At 38.1% G+C, this 22,598-nt stretch overlaps 2 protein-coding genes across 3 annotated transcripts in view; one reads left to right on the forward strand and one right to left on the reverse strand.

Annotated features, from left to right (window-relative positions):
- adamts6 (ADAM metallopeptidase with thrombospondin type 1 motif, 6) overlaps positions 1-11,851 on the forward strand; it is a 32,275-nt gene extending 20,424 nt beyond the window's left edge. For both annotated transcript variants that reach the window (XM_072454356.1, XM_072454357.1), the window contains 9 exons: positions 265-388; positions 921-1,001; positions 2,110-2,273; positions 2,401-2,539; positions 3,243-3,372; positions 4,163-4,367; positions 4,442-4,618; positions 9,185-9,341; positions 10,278-11,851. In XM_072454356.1, coding sequence (XP_072310457.1) covers positions 265-388; positions 921-1,001; positions 2,110-2,273; positions 2,401-2,539; positions 3,243-3,372; positions 4,163-4,367; positions 4,442-4,618; positions 9,185-9,341; positions 10,278-10,387 — 1,287 coding nt within the window. In that variant the 3' untranslated portion in view covers positions 10,388-11,851. The remainder of the gene's footprint in view (positions 1-264; positions 389-920; positions 1,002-2,109; positions 2,274-2,400; positions 2,540-3,242; positions 3,373-4,162; positions 4,368-4,441; positions 4,619-9,184; positions 9,342-10,277) is intronic.
- A 9,651-nt stretch (positions 11,852-21,502) lies between these two features.
- cwc27 (CWC27 spliceosome associated cyclophilin) overlaps positions 21,503-22,598 on the reverse strand; it is a 15,917-nt gene continuing 14,821 nt past the window's right edge. Inside the window, exon 13 of the mRNA XM_072454358.1 lies at positions 21,503-21,910. Within this exon, the coding sequence (XP_072310459.1) occupies positions 21,748-21,910 (163 nt within the window). The 3' untranslated portion in view covers positions 21,503-21,747. The remainder of the gene's footprint in view (positions 21,911-22,598) is intronic.

Here is a 22,598-nt window from a genome sequence, read left to right on the forward strand (position 1 = left end):
TAGAGCTAGCATAGAAGTAGACGAGCAGCATAAGCTCATGTTAAGGTTAAGGTTAAGGTGTAGCTTACCTGCATTTGACACAGAGCAACTTGTCAGGAGCAGTGTTCTGATGGGGGAACCAGAGTAAACCAAACTTTACAAACAAAACTAAATACTTTTTTTTTTTTAACCAATTTACCAATTAACCATTTCCCCACCCAGAAAATTATCTTCATAACTGTAAAAGTATTAAATTCTTGAATTCTGCATTTTTGCCTTTTATAGCATGTGGGCTGTGACAACATTCTCAGCTCTGACGCTAAAGAGGACCGGTGTCGTGTGTGTGGAGGAGACGGCAGCACTTGTGAGGCAACTGAAGGACTCTTCAATGAGTCCTTACCCAGAGGAGGCAAGTATTTGGCTTACAGTTTAGTATGGTGTAGATTAGAACATATCTATAGAACATATTTGTTGTGTTTGTATACTTCACTTGGCTCACACTATATAATTAAATAATAAAGCATTTGTCTAAAATCATATAGCGCTATCGGGAGTTCAAATGGTTACTAGTCTGTGTCAGCAATAAAAACCCACAGTATATTTTGCATACTAAACTGATTTGTTGTTAGCTGCTGCATAAGGTCATGTACGTAAATGAAGAGACAGAAACGTGCATATTTTTCCTTGTATGGTATGGCTAGTAAACCATCCAAAAATACAGTGTGTGCATCTGTGTGTGTGACCAAATAGCAGAGGGGGGTTGTTTTGTCCTCTGGCAGAGTTGCTCTGTCCTTTTTTGGCTGATTTGGAATGCATTCTATACGTGGTTTTACCTCATGACATGAATTATGAATGTGTCTGCTATGTGTTTTGGAAAAAGTCACATTAAGGGGATAAAGTGGATAAATACCACCTTGAAGGAGTCTATTCTTCTCTTATAGGCTACATGGAGGTTGTCCACATTCCAAAAGGTTCGGTTCATATTGAAATTAAAGAAGCCTCAATTTCAAAGAATTACATTGGTAAGTAAATGCTTTTCCTGAAATAAGCCACCATTTTTTTCCAAATAACTAACCTATGTACATGTTTTAATTTTTTTAATAAAATAATTAAAAGTTAATGTAGCCATAGCTGCTATCATATTTTAAGAATATGAGATTTAAATAGATGTGCGTTTATACAAACAGTGACTTTGTATATACAATGGAGGTGGCATTGCTCAAAATGCTATTCGGTGGTTTAATTCTGATGGCTTCAGACATGTTATATTTAATTATCTATATTTTTTCAGTTTCAATCCAAATGTGTGGTATTTTTTTTTATTAACCTTCAGCGGTTTCATATTTGCTCTACTTTTGTGGGTAAACCACACAGATTCCTTCAGTTTCCCATTTTTACTGTGGAGTTGCAAGTTGTTTTTTAATCTGTTGCTTCATCCAATATAATAAAAATACACAAAATACATATGTGACTGAAGCAATGAACTGTGTACTCTGAAAACTCTGGTACAACCTCGAGTCAAAACATATACAGAAAGGTTGGTTAATTGTGTTTTTAGTTTTTGATAAATGTCCCTGGGGTGTTGAGAACTAAAAGAACTGTTAGATTTGAGAGATGCTGTACCTGGTCTACCAGGCGGGAGGCCTCTTGGAGCATTTAATTTCTATCAGAGTAAAGAAAAATATCTTAGTAATAAGTTGCTTTGATTATATGCTTGCATATTCCTCAGTCGAAGCCTGCAGTGCAGAAGCTGAATCATTTCTGCTCATTTTGGCTCAGTGGCTTTGAGTGAAAGAGGATATTTTCAGATCTGTTGTGCTTGGAAACCTGTTTTGTTTTGACAACCATGCAGCCTGGTATTCCTGAAGTCGGTTGAGGCTTTCACCCGAAGTGTGTTTTCTTTCTCATTTTACGTGTCTGCACATGTGAATGTCTTCATTTCCAATGCTTCTGCGCAGTCTTTCAAAAGGATACAAGTCAAGGAGTCTGTGATTTCAGAGTATACCTGAAAAAGATGATTTTGATGAACTACAGCCATGACCTGACACTGTAATGATTGTGTTCACCTACTGCTTCTGTTCATGGTGGACGTTTCTCTCAAAGAATTTATTGTCTCTTTGACTTTTTTAGCACTAAAATCTGAAGGCGATGAGTATTACATCAATGGGGCATGGACCATTGACTGGCCAAGAAAGTTTGATATTGCTGGGACCGCCTTCCACTACAAGAGACCTCCTGATGATCTCGAGTCTTTGGAAGCCCTTGGACCTACCACTGACAATCTTTTTGTTATGGTAAACCATTAAAACACTTACATGTGGTGATAATAATGAGCAGTCTCTATTCATTATTCCAACACTACACTTAGTCAAGCCAAAAGAATAGAGTAAAATATTTACTATGCGTACCAATGCCTTGCAGGTCCTTCTCCAAGAACAGAACCTGGGTATATATTACAAGTTCAATGTGCCAATTCAGCGGACAGGAAGTGGTGATAATGAGGTGGGCTTCTCATGGTACCACCTGCCCTGGTCTGAGTGCTCTGCCACCTGTGCTGGAGGTAAATCTCATTCTTTCTGTAGACTAAATATTTGTGGATGGAAAGAGTCATCAAAACTTAAAAGGGTCATTGAAGTGAAATTATCACAGCACTAAAGGCACAACTGAATGCCACCTCCAGTACCACCAGACCCCCGGTGTTATAATATTTCTTTAATATAATGCAATCGCAAAGTCAAAGCTGTATTCTAAGGCAGGCACAGTCCTTGACTGCTCTAAACAGCCCTGTGTATTGTTGATCCAGATGATGTAATGTGTGTCTGCTCTGTGTCTTGGCCTTGCCCCAAATGCCAGCTATGATTATCATTCATGGAGTCAGCATGGCTAATAATGAAGTGTTGTCTATCATCATAGTAATAAAAGAGTTGACTCCATCTCAAAACTGTCAGCTCCTTAACCTCATACTTCACCATACTATTCATCAAATCTTATTCCAGCACAGATGGATTGACTATTAGTCCAGGCATACACATTTATATTTTTACTGTATCTTATTACATTTACCAGACAAGGCTGGTGGTGGTTGACATGCCTACACACTAACACGGGGGGTTTGACACTGAACCATAGCTCATTCTCCAAGTTAGAAGCCAAAATAAAGTAATCAAAATTATAATGATGAAGATACCCTGCAAATATAAAAAATGTACATGTTAAATACAGAAAAGTGTCATATTTTCTAAATAAGTAATTTCCCTTGTTAGGTTCCCAGAAGCAGGAGGTGGTATGTAAGAGGCTGGATGATAACTCAGTAGTCCAGAACAACTACTGTGACCCAGACAGCAGACCTCCAGAAAACCAGCAAGCCTGCAACACTGAGCCCTGTCCTCCCGAGTATGTACAAATGCAGTCTCCTTATGAACGAATGAAAGTGATGACAAGCAGATTGCCAATTTCTCGAGTTGACTTGCTATATTCTTATACAATTCCTTTACTATTGTAATAAATGGCTGAGCCCATACAATTGTGGCTTATTGTAAGATCAAATTTGAAGAAAATGATTCATTTAGATAACAGGGATGCATAGTTCCAAGTATTTTACAGCTAGAAAAAAGCTGCCTGCTACCAGCTTTTGATAGTTTTGGCCATTTCGCTTCTCTTTGAGGAATAATATGCTGTGGCCCTAAGAAATATTGGAACTCAATGGTGAGTGTGAGAAAAATAATATCTAGAGAATTAGATGCAACGAATTTGCCAATTGGTCCAAACCCTTTTGTTCAGTGTGGTTTGGTTGGATTTATGCCAGTGCAATTTTTAATAATGTGCTATTGAGTTTTATTTGTACATAACAACATGATACATCTACAGCATGTATGGATGTTGCTGATGTCTGCAAAAAACTGGAAATGAATCAATTTGAAGCAATACTCTTTACACACTGACATTTGGCCTATATTCAGCAACAAGTGCCAAAGAATTTAGCAAAAATAAAAACCCCAAAAACTTAAAACCTGCACTTGATGTAATATTTTAGAGACTGGACGTGGTGTAACGTATAACTGTATCCTTAGGGAAACTGCTGGTTCCTTTCTATTTTGTGAATAATATTTATTTTATTGAAGGAAATGGTCCTTGCTTATCTTTTGGATGTGGGACATTAGAATGTTTTCTTGTTTTGGTGCAGGTGGTTCATAGGTGACTGGTCTGATTGTGCGAAGTCTTGTGATGGAGGGATCCGGACCAGGACAGTGGTGTGCATCAGAAAGATTGGTCCTGCTGAGGAGGAGACACTGACTGACACGCACTGTCTGACTCATCGACCAATTGAACGGGAGTCCTGCAACAACCAGTCTTGCCCCCCAAAGTGGGTGACTTTAGACTGGTCTGAGGTGGGGATTTCTGCTCAAGCCATATATCCTCTTTTTATGAATATTTAATTTGAATTATTTTATTTTATTTTCAGTGCACACCAAAATGTGGCCCTGGTTACAAACATCGCATAGTTTTATGCAAGAGCAGTGACCTGACAAAGACCTTTCCACCTGGGCACTGTCCAAGCCACAACAAGCCTCCAGTTCGACTCCGATGCAGTCTTGGTCGCTGTCCTCCTCCTCGCTGGATTCCTGGAGAATGGGGACAAGTATGTCATTACTTCCTAAGTACTTGGAAGGCTTACAAATGCAGAGAAAGACAGATTGTTTATGTGCATAGTTGATATAATTCAAATTTCGAATGACAAATGGAAGCCTAGGCATACCTTTGTGGCATGTGGGGCTGTGACCCCAGCAGACGTGGATAAGGTCAGGTTGATGATATTCCGTCTGACTGTTTGAAGTTTATCTCAGCCCTGCTGCTTCTAGGAACATATATTAGTAGTGGATGGCTAAGAAATGACATTCTTTTGCTATTCAGTTGTATACAAGACATGTGGATTGCGTTTGTTAGATGACGTCACATACTGTGTGCGTCATAGAAGTAGTGTTTACCAAAAGCCAAACAACGTTTTCAGTTTACTCTTTGGCACATCAAAGAGTAATCTGAAAACATGATGTTCCACTTTACCTGTCTTTAAAAAAAAAAAATCACTGAATAAACTAATTTCTCACCCTCATACTGCATTGGCCAAAGCTAAATAAATTGGTGTTGTTACTTCTGTGTTCTGTCAGTGACAGCCAGTCACTGGCTCACTTTAAGGGACAGGGGATTTACCACATTAAAAAAAAAATAAAACTGATTGAATTTCCTGTAATCTTGGGTATTTTAGGTGAACAAATATGTTTTTAGCAGTCTTATATTGGCACGGGAATGGGGCATGGGAGTACTTCTTTCCAAGATTCAAACAGTCAATTGTTTATTAGACTACAACAAGTACTTATGGCATAAAATTGCATTTTTAAAATACAGGCCACTATTTTAAAAAATCATCAGAGTGATCCGTCAAAGAGTGCTTTAAAGCTTGGGATGCAACATCTCAAATCTACACTTTCTCCAGAACACTGGGTATGAGCATTTCCGTTTACTGTACTCAGAATTGCTGTCCAGAGATCAGAAAGGCGAGATCCCTGCAAGCAACATAGCTTCGGGTCTTTTAAGCCAAAAAGGTCATTGGTTCAAATCCCACTTAACTGTCATCATTGGCATATACCATCTGTCATGGCCGACAAGCCCTAATAATGATTCTCTAATTGGGAAGGGATGAAATACAGGCTTGCTGATCTGGCAGTAATCAGTGGAGGTGACAGAGAGCTATGCAGATCTCACATTTGAATGCCCCTTTGTTGATTAAAACACATACTGATGACTGACAACCAGGTGCCTAGATCCTAACCATGGGCCCTAATTATTGATATATAAACTTTGTTGAGCGAAAATACCAGAACAATTCTTGTGACTGTGCAGTTGACCACACTAGTGGCTCTTGTATTTTTGCCTTTCTGTCAAAACCTTTTTTAATTTATTTACCTTTATTTTATCAGGTAAAAACTAATTGATATTGAGACATCTTTTTCAAGGGTGACCGAAAATGTAGCAACACACAAATCATAAAAGCATTTACACATTAAAAAGGGACATTTAAAAGCACAGACATTTTCCAGGAGTCAAATTTAGATTGAGCAAAAACCCCTCAGTAAGACCAAACCTCAATTTCGATTAAAAGGTGAAAGGCTCATCAGTCCATAGTCGAAGTACCGACAAGCCATAAATGTCACGTGAGCGAAGGGCATAGTGATTAGACTTTGATGGGCCTTCAACCCTTCGACTGAATAATGCCTTTCTTTTGCTTTGGACTGATTATGCCATGGTTGCTATTACTCTTTACTACTCTACTCTCTTACTTACTCTTTTAATTCACTATTTCATAACTCCAGTTTACTCTTTTATAAAATAATATTAAAATATTTAACTAACCTTTCACAAAGATCATTTCAGAACACATTTTTACACCGCAGGCTGTGTTTTTAACACGTGAGCAGAAACAGCATCACCAAGTAGTTGATCTGCTGCTTCGTTTTAATGTCAAGTCTTCTCGAGGGACAGAGTGAGGCCCTGAAACCTACTAGGATCATTTCAATGTGGTGGGCCTTCACCACTCAGCCAGACCCTTTCCCCCCAAAAAAAATTATGTCACCATGTGCTAACATATTTTTTCATCTGTATTTTAGTAATTAATTTTGTCCAAAATAATGGCCCACAAAGTTGGTGAGACGTCATCCCAGATTGCTTGTGCGCAAAACAATACATCAAACTATAGGCCTTTTAAGCAGTGAGTGATTTTTTTTTTTTTTTTTTTTTTGAGAAATGGGGGGTGGAGGGTTTTTTATGCATTTTTCTACTACTGATTTAGAATGAAATGGGCACAAACAATTATTTTCCAATGTCATAACAACAATACAGCACACTGTCTGTGTAATCTCTCGTCCAGGAGTGTTCCATTGTAGAAAAAGATTCAGTAGTAGTCATCTGGACTTTGTCAATCTGCGAATCAAGATCGGGAACTCGAATATTTATCCTACTCTGAGTAGGCCCTGCCCATTGGGCTTTCAGCCTCCTATTGTGAGCTCTCTTTCGCTCCCTCCTCTCTGAGTAACTGATTATTCGGATGTTAATCAGGTACTCGTGAGGAGGGAGCGAAAGCCCGGTCTTGATTCGCAGATTGAGAATAACTCTCGGATGAGTGTCGAAATGTTCTGTTTTTCCTAAAAACAGTGTCCAGATGACTACAACTAAATATTTTACTTCAATACAGCATACTGTAATAATTACTGTATTTTACTGCAGATATGTAGAATGCTTGACTGTCCAGCCTCCACCCTCCCCACAAAAGTTGCATAGTCCATCTTCAATCATACATAATGATAGTAGGCTACTTCTCCCATTGTTTATTCTAAGAACACTTGTGGCACAATTGTGTTTAACCTGTTGCTCAGTGGTGGTTCTTGGTTGAATAACTCCCTTGGTGGAGAGCCTCCATGGCGCTGCTCCTTCCCTCCCTTTTCACCCCCGGTCTCCAGCATGCAAAAAGAAATACAATTTAATTTATTTTTTTATTATTGATTGACAGGAATAATAATACACCCCTACCTCCCTGCCCCTTGCATGGCCAGCGCATATTGTGTCACTTTCTAGTGCTTAGTGCCCAGTAAATCTCTGAAACACCAACGGTTTCACAATGTTTTATCAGGACTTCTGATGACTTGTCCAAATCCTGTGTGAGTATTTCTCAGTGAAGCCTCAGCCTGTGCTGCCTCTCTGTCCTCTCAGTTCTGTACACCAGCGCACTGAGCACAGCCTCTGTGTGCTGTACTGGACACTGCTGTGTGGACAGAAAAACTAAAGCCTGAAACCTCATGTTTTATGTTGCTTCTAAAATAATTCTACAGAAATGTGGAGAGAAATATGCTGCAGTAATCTGTGGTAATTGCTGGGTTTTCGATGATGTCACAACATTCCACAGGCTAATATTATTTAATACAGATGGGGCAGCTAATGTAATTTAATGCAGATTTTTGTTACTAAAGATTTGCAGATTTTTAGCACTCAAATGTACTGTAATTCCTAGTTGAAATGATTAGGTTGAACATTTGTGAGTTTAATCTTTGGATATTTCATGGCAAAGTTCTATATAATCACAGGGGAAATCTGTCTCTTGTACAACATCATCACATTCTAAAATCTGAAATGAAGACTGGCTGAATGCTTATCGGATGTGTATGCTATTAATGATCAGGCGGTGGTCAGTCAGTGGTCTCTACTGGTGGAAGTTTTTTGGTTACTTGTGAAAAAAGTCATAACTGTACGGTTGCGGCCTACAATGAAACAAAGGAGAAAGAAGCATCAATCAATCCCCGACACCAGCCCACATAGGCTGCTGACTGACTGGGAAAACTCTTTCAGCTCAGGGAGCATTGGACTTGCACACCAGGGTTCAAAATCTGCTTGGAAGATTCCCTATTGTTGCACATGTTATTATCCAGTATACAGTGTTCTTCACAGCTGACACAAGTTAAACTTGACTGTGTGAGCAGAGAAACGAGCTCGACACAACTGCGCCAACAGTCCAGGATCTTCTGTTTAAGTGGTAGTATAGTGGATTCACCACATGCATTTGAATTTTTAAGTCTCAGCGCTGGTACTTTGACATTGTCATGATAATCTAGTATGTAATTGTTGTTTTGCTTAGATTATTTTGGACCAACTGGAATCACTTTGTGTTTTATTGGTCAAGCTATGAACATTAATTTTATTATATTTGGCACATCCTTAGAAGTCATTTAGAAAATAACAGGTGTGCATTTTGGATTGTGCACATAAAATGTGTCAACAAACCTACGTTTTATGAGAAAATATTGAACATTAGGTCATCTGTTGTTTAATCTAAATGGATGTGCCAGAGGGGCATACCTGGACTTTTTGGACAGTTTACCTGCTCATGTTGACTTTCAATGGCAAGTGCCAATTGTTTTTTTTTCCTTCAAACATTACTGTCTGGTTTATCATTCATATCGCAGCTGGCTTTACACAAATATCCTTTTTCCAATTTTTTTTCTTGCATTATCTGATCTAGGTTATTTGATTTTGCTGCATTCCTACTTAACAGAGTGGCTTGAGGTTACTGTAAAATACTATGGAGATTATCTGTTCCTTATTTACCTTGTTGAATGACAGTTTCATTGAGTGCTCTAATTAAGTTTGTGGTGTATTTCAGTGCTCTGCTCACTGTGGCCTGGGCCAACAGATGAGGACAGTACAGTGTTTGTCCTACACTGGTCAGCCCTCCAGTGATTGTGCGGAGTCCCTCAGGCCGGCCATCATGCAGCAGTGTGAGAGCAAGTGTGATGCCACGCCCATATCCACCGGCGACGGTAAGACAACCGTGTGTGTGTATGTGTGTATGTGTATATATATATATATATATATATATATATATATATATATATATATATATATATATATATATATATATATATATATATATATATATATATATATATATATATATATATATATATATATATATATATATATATATATATATATATATATATATATATATATATATATATATATATATATATATATATATATATATATATATATATATATATATATATATATATATATATATATATATATATATATATATATATATATATATATATATATAGTATCCATCCATCACTACGCAAAGTGCTGACCAATTTTCACTCATCTGCTGTGAACCGAACATGCTCTGCTCAATGCCAGCTAAGTTGGCTCCCGGTCAAGTGATACAGTTCAGACCTCTATATACACATTATTACACATGATGGATGGTTATTCAGATGTATAAAGAAAGACCTTTCAATTAGCCTGAATGGAAAACGTGAGCAGCGTTTACAAGCTTGCTAATAGGATTAGCTCTAGGCTAATTGTTCCTTTACGAACAGCAGTGAGGCAACGTCTCGTTTTATTTGGCTCTGCAAAGGCAAGAGCCAAAGCCTAATAAGGGAAGACACTCTGATCGTGATAAGGCATTTAAAGCACTACTTGACCACCATCCAGCAGTTTGTGTGCTAAAATGAGTATCTGTGTGTGTTCAAATGAGTACGTATTGTTGGGATGGCAGAAAGCCCAGTCAATGAACCAAGCCAACATCAGTCTACACTTGCTTAGCCTCCAAGTTACAAATTTCTGTTTTGTGGAGGCCTTGAGGTGAACCAAGTCTGCTAAGAAATCAGATAAAACAAATATAGGTATGCTGTATTTCACTATGTGCTTGTGTCCCATATCTAATCCAAATCTTTTATCTGTTCTTTCAGAGTGCAAAGATGTAAACAAGGTAGCCTACTGCCCGCTTGTTCTGAAGTTCAAGTTTTGCAGTCGGGCTTATTTCAGACAGATGTGCTGCAAGACATGCCAAGGTCATTGACTTTTTTAGGAAAAAAGCAGGAGAACAAGCAAGATGGACTGTGAACTATAGAGTTGTTGGTTGTAATAAACGTGACAGAAGAACAAAAGACTTCATCTGGAACCAAGGCAACCAGAGTAGTGGTTTGTCTGTCTGAGCCTCCGGCCCTCCCTCATGAACACAAACCACTGCTCAGCCACAGCGCTGACTCAAATCTGTTTATTTTCACTTCTGTGAAGTGGAACTTGGAATAATATTTGCAGACAATGTTCTAAGTTTTATTATTATTATTATTATAATAATTATTAATATTATGCTAGAAATCCTCCATATTTGTTGTTTATAAAAGTGCTGGACACATGGCTCATGGAGGTGATGGGAGCCCATAGTGAACGTTTTGGGTTACTATTTTTAGACTGTGATGTTAGCATGTTGCCATTTAGCTTGGGTGCACTTTTTGTGTAAATACTATGCTGTTGTTAGCTCTAATACCTGCAATGTGGCAGAAAAATCCAATCGGTGTACTGTATATTTATTATTATGTCCAAACAGAGCCAAGATGCCTACTGTCTAAAGGGGAATGTAACAAGACTTAATAATATGTAAGCGCCCTATCCTAAAATGAGCATTTCAAGAAATTCCTTTGACAGGATTCACATTGAAGGATTTATTCTGAAGGACTGAGTGAAGCCTGGTGTTATTGCTAATCTGTTGAGAGGCACTAAATATACAGTTTAAATTACACAATGCATGGATGCCACATAACATTCCTCCAGCATTCCTCAATCACTGGTGCTTTCTTATTATATATGGTGCTATCAAACAGGTGTCTGGGAATGGGAACATTTACTTTAAGACTTTAATACCCTTTGATTATTTCTGTTACTAAATGCTGGTCATGTTTGTGTTTTATTTTGTGCTATACCTCACACTGGGAATTGTTCAAGTATTTAATATAAACATTTAACAATTACATTGCAATATGCATTATAATGTACAATTCTCTGTCAGACAACCATTTAAGAGTCCTTACAGTTCACTTCAGTTGAGCTGTTTTTTGTTTTTTTGTTGCTGCTACATTTCTGAGGCCACCCTCAGTTGAATGATGAACAGATATCAACAAGGTGAAGGGGTGCTACCACAAAGAAGTATTTTTACAGACTGCCAATAGGATATACGGTCTCTATAGATCTTTCAACCTGGTCCTCAGTGCTGTGAACTTGGATATTTGAATGTTGCTTATACCTAAGTGCAAAGAAAAAGTCATGTGATTAATTGTTTGTATTTTATATTCAGTATTAATGTTGGTACACTGTTACTATTTTTTTTTCTCCAAATGTAAATTATATTCTAATTTATTGGGTTCCCCATCTGTACGTTCATGTCCTTGCATATAAACTGAAAATAAGCCTTTTGAAAAATGCAGTGATATTGCCCTTCTCCTACATTTTAGTAGATTCAATTAAAGGAGCAGTCTTCAAAGAATGTATGTGAAAAGGGTTTTGTTTTATGAGTAAATGCGTTGTTAACGTTGTTTCATGTATGTTGTATATTACAAAATGCTTGTCCTTCTACTCACGCTCTTGGAGGACCCTAAGAGCCACGTTAAATGGAGTAACGCTTGAGTCAAAGTCTTTAAAATCTGATTTAATACATAACTTAAATGCTTTTAATAGTGTTTTCAAAGTCAATTAACTACATGATTTAAAAGTTGCTATACTAATTTACCAATTCATTATTAGGTAGATCTTTTAACAAAAGGTTTTATTAAAACCTTTTTAAAAGAACATTTACCGGTAATAAATTATTTAACAAATACTTTTAGTAAAAGAGTTTCTAAAAACACTCACTTCATGCATTTACAAATACTTTTAGGAAAACCTTTTGAAATGGCTTCTGATTAGTCTCTACCATTAGCTTCTCCATTTAGCTTTAGCGTGGTTCTTCTGGTCCTCCTGGCTAAAGAAAAGTAAATAAAAGGGAACTAGTAAGGTGCTCTGTGATTGGTTAGAGCTGCTTCTAAACCAATCAGAGCTTCATACGAGTTCCTTTTTATATTTACTTTACATTAGCCAGGAGGACAAAGAGAGCCAAGAAAAAGCTAACTGAAGAGGTTAATCACAGAAAAAATGGTCAGATTCATAGGTTATACAAATTGTTAAAGGATTTGTAAATAATTAAGTAGTTTTTGCAAATCTATTTAATAAATTGTGTTTTAAAAATATTTAATTAAAGCGTTTGCAAATAAATGTAAAAAGTCTTTTAAAACACAATAATAAAGCATTTGTTAATTTATTTATTGAATAACTTTATTTTTATAAAACCTTTATGGGCCTCCATACTTGCATTCAGAACAGTCAATGGCATAATCCCAGGACTCTAATTATCTGAACACATTGGGCATGTTCAGGATAATCAAAAACTGCAGATCTAATCGGTGTCGATCAATGGTGTCACCCAATTGGTCTGCCGCGAGGCTGCTGGGCGTTTTTTCTACGTTTTCTTTGGATACTTCAACTGCCCATGATAATCAAGGCAAACCGCAGTAAAACACGAATACGCCTACTCATTCATACGCTACCTCAGTTTCCGGTGACCTAACTTAATGAGGAAGAAATTTGTTGAAGCTGAGGTACCAAACTTTTCCTCCCCTCATAACTAGTATATTCTGTTTCTACCACAGAAAAGTGTATTGTAAAAGCAGAACTTTGTGTGGAAAATAGACTTCCAAATGCTGTCTTAAACATTGTATCTTTTCAAACTTGTAGGAAGAGCCATGTGAGCTGTTTAGTGGAAAAAAAAAAAAAAAATACACTTGGAGGGTGGCTGGGGGGCGTGGTGGACTGAGGAGGTAAAGTATCCACTTATTTGTCAGGATTGGAGCCTGGAGCTTTTCGAGGGGCCTTTCATTAGGACTGGACTTCCCTCCTCTTTACTATAATATACATGATCAAGTTTTGGATTCAGTGCAGGTTTACAGCATGAACCCTTTTGTATTTCATATTTTCATCTGTTTCCTGTTTCTGTAGTTCTAGTGGTAATATGTTGTGTTCGACCAGACAGTTTAAAACATTTGTGAATTATCAATGGCAAAATCAATACAATCAGCCCAATGGCATCCCAAGTGTTACAAGTAGCATCCTTTAACATAAACAGCATATTGAACCCAATCAAACAATCAGAAATGTTAACAAAAATGAGAAAAGTAAGAATAGACATATGTTTACAAGGACCCATTTGATCATTAAAAATTAACCACATTTTTTTTAAAGGCCAACACAAGAGGGGAGTTGCATAGAATATTTTGTTATCTTCAATAAAGACATATCTAAAATCACTGAGGCAGTCATAGGTAGACTTGCTCCTATCTACATGATGTGGAATTGGAGGAAATATGAAAAACACTTTGGAGGTTCAATGCTAGCCTGCTTAATGACCCTTTGTTTCTTCATCCTCTGGGATGCTTCTGAAGCCGTTTTGAGAGGGAAAATTATAGCCATAGCCTCAGCAAAAAAAGAAACAAAGAGAGATAAAGTTAAATGATCTGCAAGAAATTGCTGGAGGAGCCAAGATCACTCAAATGCTACAGGAAATTATTGACCTGACCTCACAAGTTAAGGAAATGCTCTTTGCCAAACAAAGATATTATGAGAGTGGATCAAAATGTTCTAATTTATTATCCTGGAAACTTAAGAAAACAAGCTGAAAGACCAATTTTTAAAATACGGGACAGGCAAAGTAATGCAGTCTTAATCAGCAAGCCCAAATTCAATCAGCATTTGAATCCTTCTATAAAAGCTTTTCTCTAAAATTTCAGGAGATAAAGAGGATGATATAAATTATTTTCAGGTCACCCTAAATTTGATCGTTACGTCAGAAGAGCAAACTGAAAAATTGGGAGCTGAAATAACAGTGTTGGAAATACAAAGTAATGGGTTAAAGCTCTAAAAGAAACATCCCTTTGCTTTCAACAATGTTTAATGTTTAAAATTCAGACGCCTTCAAGCTGGAGAGAAGCCATCATATATCTAAAGACCGACTTGACTGTGCTTCATATAGACCCATCTCTATTGTGAATGTGTCATATATACACCTCAATTAGGTCCAAAAGAATGTAATAAATACTCCCAAATTTAACCTACAATGATCAGACTGAATCAGACAGGATTTATTTACAGACGACAGGTGCAAGATATCATAAGATGATCTTTACCCATAATCAACCATACATAAAAACAAAACTTTGGATGCTGAGAAAGCTTTTGATTCAGTTAGCTAGCCTTATTTATTTAAAGTGCTAAACAAATTTGAAATAGATTAATTCATTGTAAATATATATATATATATATATATATATATATATATATATATATATATATATATATATATATATGGGCTCTTTACAATGGTCCAACATATCAAGAATTAAAATCAATGGCCACCTGACAGATTCTCTGACTCTGAAAAGAGAGCAGGGACAGGGCTATGCCTGGCCCCCCCTCCTGTTTGCTTTGTATCTAGAACCACTGGCCCAATATATTAGACAAAAACAATTCATGATGTTACAATCAATGGGATGGAGCATAACATTGCGTGTGACGATCTTCTATTATATTTGACCAAACCAGAAATTTCCATCTTCAATGTGATGGGCTGATGTCTGAATACAAACTGTAAATATACAAACACTGAAATTCTACCCTTTGGCCTTTAGAAAGACCCACCCATTTGGCAAACGGAATCACTGAGCTATTTGGGTATGGTCCTACGAAAAGATCTATCAACAATTATGGAGAAAAAAATATATTCTGCTTTTTGCTTCTACTTTGATCCCATATTTAAATCTAAGTCGAAGGATTGAAACCTTAAAAATTAATGTTTTGCTCGGATCACTATCTGTTCCAGACCCTCCCAGTCTCCATCTATAACCAGCTGCTTGATGAGTGGAATAAAACAATCTCAAGATTTGTGTGGCAAGGCAAAAAACATGTATCCAGTTCAAAACTCAACAACTATCAAAAGGAGGCTGGGGTTCACCTTGTCTGAAAAATTGCTGTACTGGTGTGATCCAACAAAAATAACGCTAAATGGAAAGTTATTGAAAGTGTCTGTACTTAGTGCCTTAGTGGCTGATCACAAATGATTGAGCCTTTTGGAGGGGCTGGAGAACCCGTGGGTCAAAATCTTTGCTTACAACATGGAAAGAACTCATCAAAACACATAACCTAAACAAAGATCTTAAACTGGTTGTCTTATGACCAAGGTTTTGCACCCAACGTTACAGATTTGAGTCTGGACAACAAAAAGGTATAAACGGTTTTCACCAGGTTGTAAACAAACAAAAAAAATCACATGAAAAGAAGGAATTCAGGAATTGAAGGAATCCTTTTGGAGAAACAGGACCTTTATAGGTACTTACTAAAAATGAGTTACTATAACCAAGAAATTAAATAAAGCAACAACCACCATAATCCTCTGATTCAATTATTTGATAAGGCTCATAAATCAGAGCTTTCAAGGGGAATAATTTAATAATACATACCTGTAAAAGTAATTCACCCTGGAGAGATTCAGACGATACAGAAAGGACAGTTTAGCAGCTTTATTACGTGGGTTATTTGGCGCTCAGACCCCGGCGGAAGACGTTGCGATTATGGGCACTCCATGATCTATTTGTATTAGATGTCTCCCCCGGAGCCTGGAGACTGGTGGTGGTAGATGTGAAGAGAAGGTAGAGGATGAGGGGAATGTAGAGGAGGAGCTGGGGAGGTGGTGGGTCGCAGTACGGTTTGAACGGCCGAGCCATCTGCCTGAGGGCATAAGTGCGACCGCCTGGTGCTGATTGGGAGCAGGGAGGAGTCACTTGAGAGCGTTGATTGGGGATGAGGAGCAGGTGCGAGGGCCATGATGCAGACGCCCCCTGACCTTTCACCCTCCTTCTTTGGCCGGGAAAAACTGCATAACCTCTTTGGGATAAGCGCAGAAACCTGGGAGAGTTCATGGTGAAGTGAGGGATCTGACTCTCACAGACGGACGCCTGCTTGAGTGCGATGATGGCGCTGGGGAGAGGGGTCCTTCCATGGTGGCCGACGCCCGGACTGGGTGCGTTGGTTGAGCTGGGGAGCGGGTGGCCTTGACGTAGATGGGAGTTAGGTCTTCCAGGCTGAATTTACGCAGGCTTCATTGATGATTCAGGCAGCCTCTCTACTAATTATATTAAAAATAAAGAGAGGGTAATTTCAATTTGACTGATGAAGAATGGGAAAATATATGTACTTCTCAGTGGAGAGCCACAAAATCACATGTTTGGAGAGAATTCTGTTGGAAAAGTTTATTAAGTTTTTTCATAACACCTCGTCAAAGTGTCCATTATTCACAGGGAAATGCTAACTGTTAAAGAAAATGTGGTTGCCAGGAGGCAAACCACTATCACTATGTATTGGGACTGTCCTCAAAAATATTGGACTGAAATGAATAACAACTAAGCATCTGGGCCTCAAATACCCTGCTATGGACACAATCAACAGATATCTCTGGAATGTGCTTTTTGCAGCAAGAAAAAAGGCCAAACAAGTGGATGACACAAACTGCACCAACAATCAAGGACTGGATTGAAATCGTTACAAACATCAGACTTAATGTGGAAATTGACAAATTTTACAGATTTTGTACTGAATTGGACTTTTATTTTAGTTTAATTGTGCCGTGATTTTATTCACGAGATTCACGAACCCCAAACATAAAAAGTATGCCACCACCAAAGTATAGTATATAGACCTAGATACATTAATTTGGCAGGCCATCAAAAATCTATAATTCAATTTGAAATGATTGCCGATTTAAAAGTTGGTTGTCGAGCATCGTCTTGCCCTCTGCCATGATAGGAGGTGTAGAAAAGATTCAGTTGTAGTCATCTGGACACTTTTTAAAAAATTAGACGTGTCGCCTCTCATCCAAGACTCATTCTCAATCTGCAGATCGAGTTTGGAAACTCAGGAAAAGCAGGAAAAGCAGAACAAAAGGGACAAAAGGGACCAAGAAGAAATGGCATCTCTATCCCTTATGTCTCGGGACTGTCGGAAAACAGCAAAACATTTTTAGACAACACAAATTTACGGTTTATTTTAAACCAGGCAACACTTTAAGACGTGTTTTTTATTCAATGCAGTGAAGAAGGTTGTAAAGAGTACATAGTGAGACTAAACGGACACTACACAAGAGGCTTTAACAGCACAGAAGACACTGTGTTCAGGACCACAGAGTGCTGTGCATCTGCATCTTAAAGCCACAAACCACTCTATCGAAGACAGTGAGGTGAAGATTCTAAGCAGAGAATGAATGTGAAGTTATTGATTTTATATACTTTGCTATTATTATAAATAATTGTTGTATGTTGCACCTTAATGCCGAAACAAGTTCCTTTGTTTGTGAATTTTGTTCATTGAGGATGGCAATAAACCTTTTTCTGATTCTGATTGATAGATATCCGAGTTCTCAGACTCGCTCCACAGATTGAGAATGACTCTTGGAAGAGAGTCGAAACATCCTGTTTTTCTAAAAAGTGTCCAAATGACTACAACTGAATCTTTTTCTACAATTGAGCACTCCTGGGTGAATGAGGGATTACTCAGACTATGATAAGAGGTGTAAAGAGGATGCGAGGCAGATTTCTTGCTGTAAGTGCCAGGTTTTCACACTTCAAATAGATTACTGACAGTGAAAGAAACCACTGCTTGTTCTTATCAGTATCTAAAAACATCAAAAGCAAAGAAAGCCGTTAACACACTACAATTGGCGAGAGGGTCAATAATCTATCTATCATTCCATTCCATTCAATTAATTTTGAACACCCCAAATCACAACGGCAGTTGCCTTGAAGGGAGAGATCTTATTACACCTAATGCCAAAGACATGCAAAGCTGGAAGATCACTGTGCCCTCAGGAGGTGTGTGTATTCATAATGCTCTCTGAAGTTTATCATGCCATAGTGTTACTGTGTTCTGGGTGCATGTAGCACTCGAGACACTGTGATACACTGCAGTGGGACAGGGGTTCAAATGGTGTGGCTGAATGAGAACATGCCCAGAGTCTGACAGACCGGAATGCTGGCCCGGGATGGAAAGGTTATGACCCCAGCACCTGCTATCTCCTGACTTTTGTTTGGGCTCGGTGCTGTTAATCCGTGTTGCTCTTCCCTTCAGCAGAGGCCCCCATATGAGCAAGATCAAAGCAGGAACAGGGCAAGAGAAATGGTCACATTCAGAGAAGTGAGCAGAAAACACTTAAGATTTTCACATTACATTACATAACACTTCACAGGTTTATAAACTGTAAACACTGTATAATCCAGAACAAGAAGATGGTGGTATAGTAGGCTATTTGTTGGTATTATTGAATATTGGAAATGTACAACCAAAATGTAAAGCAAATTATTTGAATCAATGTATGCCAATTTTAAATGTTTGTCACAGTGAATAAATAAGTCATTAATATGGATTGACACTCAAAAAATGATTGAATTGATACAGTGCAAAACAGATCATCATGTGTTGCAAACTTGTATTTTATTCTTATTTTTTCTTATTTCTCATGTTCTTGTTTACTATTATGTCTCACTACCTGTACTGCACTTTGGTCACCTAGTGTTGTTTTGAATGTACGTTTCAACTAAATTGAACTCAAACTAAACTGGAGCGCAGGCCATGGGTGTGGAGCGAAAGTAGAGCTAACAGTGACTCTCAGCCTACACTGAGGAGTTAAACTGAAAGCTACTGGAATAGTTTATCACTCATTACTTCCACAAAGTTTCCACAACAAAGAATAGGCCAACATAATATTGTAACAAATTAAACAAATGGGAGCAAGGCATTGTGTGCAGGTTCCTCAGGTGTGTAGGTCACCTTTGGGAGAATCCACTTCTTTTGCCACGCTCTCCTCCGTCAGCACAGATAAGAGCAAGTAAGTGGATTAAATGCATAAAAGATCAATAGCCAATTACTTAAGCTAACAAAATAAAGTCAAGGATGTTGGCTCTGCGGTGCATGAGCCCGAAGCACACTGTGACTCATTTGGGTAGAATACTTTAAGGACATCCTTTCTCAAGAACATTATGAAATCCATCAAGAATGAATTATGCTGGCATATAGCGTCCTCTCACCAACTGCCCACTGCTAATAAATGACGGTGTGCTAATGAGGACAAATGATAATGACATTGTATCTACAATCTTGTCCCGTACGCTATCCACTCCCATTGTAATGCAGTTGCAATATTTCATCTCAATTTCATAGCCTGCGTCCTTCACTCATGTAAAAGAAAAGGTGAATCCTTTTATAGAAATGCAATAAACTGTAAGCCATGAGCCCAGCTGCTGTGTGTAAGTTTACATCATCTGAAATTGAATGTTACCACTTTTACTTACATTGAGCTTTGAATAGTTATGGGAAATATGTAAAATAATAGGTCACAATCCCATAAAAACATAAAATTGTGGCAAAGTGGCAATAATCTCGAGTTCATCAGCCTGTGAGGCAGTTGCGTGCAGTGACTTTTATGAATGGGCAAGCTGTCTTGGGCTCTTTGTCAATATTTAGTTTATAACATTAGCATGCAAAAGTGAAAAATACAAACAAACAAAAAAGATGCCCTCAAAACTCCAAGTCTCCAGTGCAAAAGGCAAATCCGTCACTTACAGAGCTAAACTGCCATCATGGCTAGTCGGCGTTAGCTTCATGATGCTGGTGCCAGATGGAGTTATTGGTCTCACTTCACTGAGCAATGTCATTAAATGACTGCCTGTATTTCTAACTAGAGTCTAATCATTAGAAATGTTACAAACATCCAAGATTCCCACACAGGTTTATTCAGCGTGGTTTGAGGCTGTGTTGTCCTCAGGGCGCAATGCGCAGACCTCTAATTACCAAGCTGCTACTTGGAGAAGAACAACAAAGATTCCCGACCTGCAGTACTCCTCAGTGGTCTGTAGAGGCCACTAAAATATACAGTGAATTCAGCCAAGCAGTTCTTTGAGTTCTGGGTCAGAAAGTCTGCAAAACTACACCACAAAAAGGTACAATCATCACCACCAAAACCCATCAGATCAGTTCTCAACATATCTCCAGTTTGCCAAAAAAGATCTGGAATATTTTTTGGGATTTGTGTGCAGTGTTCAGATGACAGATGGTAATAAGTTCATCAGAGTGGAACTCACAATATGAAGGATCAAGAGAGGTTCTGCACTGAGAAATTGTATGTACCTTCATCTATTTGCCTAAATATGCTTATGCTAAAGATTTGTGGTCAATAGGCCATAATGGAAAATTAAGTTATTGAAATAAATATAAGATGAATAATATCTAGTTAGGCCATGAAGTTAAAAGTGATGCTCAACCTTGCCAGGCTGGAATGTGTTGGCATTGAGGCCACCTGTAACAGAGATGAATGGACTCCGTGCTCTGTCCTTGGACCAACCGGAAATCCGCTGTGCCTGTCCAAACCATTTTCTCTTTGATCCTGCCACGCATCAATATTCCTTTTATGCCAACTTTCTAGGGCTCACTTTGCCTCTTAACACACAGTCGATCACTCTCTGACCCCTGAGTCTACGTCGATAGTCGTCAGACATGTGAAAACATCCAAAACATCCCTGATGTTCAGATGGCTGTTGTGTGCAAGTTTGAAAACATTTTCAGTAATAATGAATAGAATCAATTGTCGAGCAATAAGGACAGAGAAACATTAAGTGATGGTCTACAAAATCACACACAGCAGGGCAGCAATGGTTGTGGAAGAGAAGAGCGATAATGTTATCACGTATCACTAGGACACCTTATCCTACGGAGTCAGTAGTCCGAAGTACTACTTCCTTCATGAGGTTTAGAAAAATGGAAATGTTCATTGTGGCTTTAAAAACTGAACTGATAGTGAAGGATTTACATAAATTCCTAATGAGCAACAGATAAATTGATGCAGCCTGGCCTGACTTTGTCTAATAATGTAATACAAACTAATCTTTCAGTTCTATAATGTAAATGTGATTAGATAAAAACAAGTAAATAATAAAAATAATAAAATACTAATGCACTAATGAACACAAAACCACAGAAATTTTGTGTGCATTTTTATTTAAAATAAATGAAAATGACACAGTATGAACAGAATCAGGACTTTTACAGTTGTACACAGTTTTATATTGAATAGGCTAAATGCCTTGACACAGCTGTCATACAAGTAGAAATCTTTTCATCACAGATTAAAGGAATGGTGAGTGCACTCAATCCAGATGTTTGAGCCAGAGGACAGTTCAAAAAGCATGTTGATAGCTTCAAAGTGGAGCTCTGTGGATGTTGTTGTTTGACTACTACTGCGATGACCATGAAGCCTCACCTCTTGGCCTTCTTCTCCTTCAGGATTTTCTTGCTCTCCTCTCTCCTCCGTTTATTGACGGGGTTGCGAGGGTCGTAGATCTCAAACGTGTCCTCGTCCTGCATGGTGGCGTCCTTCACTTTTCTGGTTTGCTCGTCAAACTGCAGAACATGCCCCAACCTAAATCAAGAGTGAAAGGCCGTGTTCAAAGACAACCGAAAATTCAGTAAATCACTACGGCAATGCAAATCTTTCAAAAAAGTTCAGAAAAAGGGTCATATGCCATTTGGTAGGACCGCCTTTAGCTTTGATTACAGCACACATTTGTAGTGGCATAGTTTAAATAAGCTTCTGCAATATTGAAAGATTTATTTCCATCCAGTGTTGCATTATTTTTCACCAACTGATCTTGTATTGATGGAGAGAGTGACCATAAAGCCTTCTCCAGCTCAAACACTCTCACTGGGGTTCAGATCTGTAGTAGATGTGTTCTCTGCTTGATGCAAATGATCCAAGTCTTCTCAAACACACCAACATATTTTCCATGACCACGTGATTCGTCTTTCCACATGGTTGTTTCAGAAATGAGAAGCCACTCACTGCATCAGTTGGGTTTAAATGTTGTGTTACAGCTGAAAGATCATCACCCAGAAGAGGCTCGTACCTACTGTATTTGCTTAGTTGAATCCAAGTGGCGACTTTTTTTTTTGACGGGCAGTGTAGTTGTAAGTCTAATGAGACTGTGGGGCCGTCTTTAGAGTTTAAGTTCAATTGATATCCAATTGGTTTTACATAATTGTATTAATTAATTAGTTATGCTTGTGGGAAGCAAATATTGACACGGTACAAAAGAGACTAAAGCCAAGGT

Source organism: Eucyclogobius newberryi, unplaced genomic scaffold, assembly GCF_026437365.1.
Source record: "Eucyclogobius newberryi isolate DKJ021-1_F unplaced genomic scaffold, fEucNew1.0.hap1 SCAF_2, whole genome shotgun sequence".
Taxonomy (NCBI): domain Eukaryota; kingdom Metazoa; phylum Chordata; class Actinopteri; order Gobiiformes; family Gobiidae; genus Eucyclogobius; species Eucyclogobius newberryi.